This window comes from Eschrichtius robustus, chromosome 21 (assembly GCF_028021215.1).
Source record: "Eschrichtius robustus isolate mEscRob2 chromosome 21, mEscRob2.pri, whole genome shotgun sequence".
NCBI lineage: Eukaryota > Metazoa > Chordata > Mammalia > Artiodactyla > Eschrichtiidae > Eschrichtius > Eschrichtius robustus.
The window spans coordinates 12,548,913-12,551,817 of NC_090844.1; the positions used below are offsets into that span (position 1 = coordinate 12,548,913).

The following is a 2,905-nucleotide window of genomic DNA, read 5'->3' on the forward strand; positions in this document are numbered from 1 at the left end:
TTTTTTTTAAAAAAGGGGATGGGGAGATCTGCCCACACCCCCAGTCCCAACCTGCAGTGCGCCTGTGGCTGCACCATCTACCGCAGAGCACAGGACACAGAAGCAAAAGCATGTTGGTGCAGTAGATTTTACATGAATCTTTAAAACACAAGACTGCCCTCCTCTGCTTCTGACACAGTAAAGAAGACATGAATGAATGGAAAAGTCTCCATAGAGGCACTGAAGTCTCCAATTAAAAAATAGATGATGTGTCCCCCATATGCATCTCTCAAGCTTTCAGAGAGCCACCAATTTTTTTAATATAATCAGATGTCATACCTTTTAAAAAAATAAGCAGCCAGACTTTAGTTTCAGTATAATAGGTGATCTTAAACACTTGAAAGAAGTCAATGATCAGCAGTAACATTTCCAATTGCCAAATGATTCGTCTCTATTAAATAACACCTTCAAAAGATGTGTAGGTACTAATACAATGTTTTATCTACCGGTTCTGTGCAATCACTGAATCTATTTTAAAATTGAGAAAACTCATCCCCAGTAATGAGTATGATTACTGTTAAGTCTTGATTGGTTTTGGTCTCAGAGTAGAAGATAAAAGTGGTTTACCATCTTAGGAAGAAATGACAGTTTCAGAAGTGACGGGAAAATGCATTTCAGAAAATCAAAAGCATAGTGAATGGGTTACTGTGTAACAGGAAATCCTACCAAATCATCTGAGGGCACCGCTGATCCCTTCTGGCTTAGAGTTTCAGGTGAGTGGTTTTCATCTCCAGGTGTAGACGGTGAGGCGGCGTTTCTGCCACTGCATAGTGGCCGGAAGCCAGGGGAACCTGGGTCCCGCAGGCGGCCCAGTTTAGCAGACACCCTCCGAGCAGGAGAGAAAATCCAGCAAACCAGCTGATAAAGAGGGCCTCCCCAAACTCCCACCTGGGCACAATCTCGGGGATGGTCTCATCCCAGAACTCCTGGACTGTCCTGTGGGCGACCCAAGAGACAGGAACAAGGGCTGTGACACCTGCTGTCTCCAATTCTCAAGCAGTCCAGGCCAAACCCCGAGACCAGCAGGCCCAGGAATCCCAGGCCGTTTGAGAGGAACATTAAAATCCTGGAGATCCTGAGCTCAGCGGGCAAAGCCAGGAAAGAAAGTCCCTGCATTGCATCCCCACTTCCTCTTGGGTGACGCAGGTCTGCCAGAGTCCCATGGTCAAGTTTTCCATTTCATTTAAGTCCAGGTTGAGATTTTTCCATTGTGGCAGGTAGTTTGTAAGACAGGATAAAACCCATCCCAGCAAAGATAGTGAAATTCCCGCTAATTGTGCCACAGCTCTAAAAACTAAAGCCATTATAAAATCCTGTGACCTTAGCCAGACCAACCCCTGCCTTTCAGTGTCTGTGAAAAGAAGTGTGACACTTGTGTTATCACTTGCAGAGTTCAAAACTATTTTTTCATTGTGTATATAGGAGGATTCTTGCCAGAGTTGCTATCGTTCAATTCTATGTTGAATAGTTTTCAGAAAAGGATAGGGAAATAATTCTGCAAACCAGTAATGACAAGGTGTGGCCAAGATCACGTTCACGTCCTATGGGCTGCATTTTGTAGTAGGCAGTTTGTCCCTGAAATAACATTAAGTAGTAATAATCCTCTCATTGTTAAAGTATAAATGGCTTTCACGTTGTTCCCGACCTTTCTGACAAGTCAAAGAATTACGAAGTCTCCGTGCAAGATGTTTAATTGACAGTTTGGTTCAACTACTACTTTATATCTTACTAATTGCACCTATCAGATTTTCAACTGTTAGGAGGTCTCATTTCAATATGCATACTGTGGTTATAACTGAGTGTTATCATTTTTAAAAACAGGTTCAAGAAAAGTATTTCTTAACCAAATAAATCAATCTCAGAAATCTCTTCTGTAGACCTCAAATCAGGGTTTTCTTTTTTTTTTTAAATCTCTTAGGCTACATATACCCAATAACATATGAACGATTCTGAACTAAATATCAAGTCTGTTTACTTCCACGCCTTCCTGACAGCTTCACACACAGGGACATAAATACTTGCTATTTTTTGTTTCTTTGCTTAAATATGCTTTCTGTGCCCTGGAAAAGTTAAGCAGTAGGACTGCGTAAGTTAGAATCAACGTCTCTGTTGGTTCATCCCCATGCATGTAACTTTTAATTGAACAAAGGAAAATTTTTATTAGGGCAGATGAGCTGGATATTAAGAAAAATATTTTTGGAATTGTTTATCTTTTTAAAGTACGAAGCTTTTGAGGGAAGAGACGAGAAGAGATTGGCCAGTATTTTAAATCTGGGAGTATCACAATGTACTGAAAACCTTCAGCCTCATAAAGTCCTGCCGCACAGGGCTCCTAGCAATTTCCTAAACAAACCACCTCTGTTCAAGAAAGACCAAGTCATTGTTGTGGAAATAGCACTTTGGATAGGCTTAGCATGTGCTTTTGCTACTGCAGAATGCTTAAAGGATTTCAGATTGTTAGGTTTTTTTCTTTAGGAAACAGGAACTAATTATCAATTTCAGCTACCAACAAAACCAAAAAAACATTTCTAATATCAAATGAACACAGTAAAGCTTAATAATGCTCTCTTGGACAACCGCCACCAAATGTTGATTTAAATAACCAGATGAATGAAATTTTGTTTTGTTCATACCTAATGTAATGCTTACCACAATCATTTTCTTTTAGATATAAGATTTGCTTCTTTCTTACTTCTCCAGGTTTTGGGGGGATGGGGTATCTAGGATAGAAAAGTCATTATTTAATGTATTTAATGAGAAAACGTGAGCATCACAAATATAGTTACGTAACAAAGAACCCTTTATCATGTAGACCCTCCATCACAGTTGATAGAGGGACATACACCTCTCTGGTCTCATCATAGTC

The 2,905-nt window shown here is 40.1% G+C and overlaps 1 protein-coding gene across 1 annotated transcript; it reads right to left on the reverse strand.

Moving 5' to 3' along the window:
• Nucleotides 1-645: 645 nt before the first annotated feature.
• LOC137755995 (claudin-22-like) lies at nt 646-1,343 on the reverse strand. The gene is given in 3 exon segments (XM_068532174.1): nt 646-1,023; nt 1,025-1,142; nt 1,145-1,343. Coding segments are annotated over 3 exon segments (600 nt in total). The 3' UTR covers nt 646-740.
• Between the last annotated feature and the right edge of the window lie 1,562 nt (nt 1,344-2,905).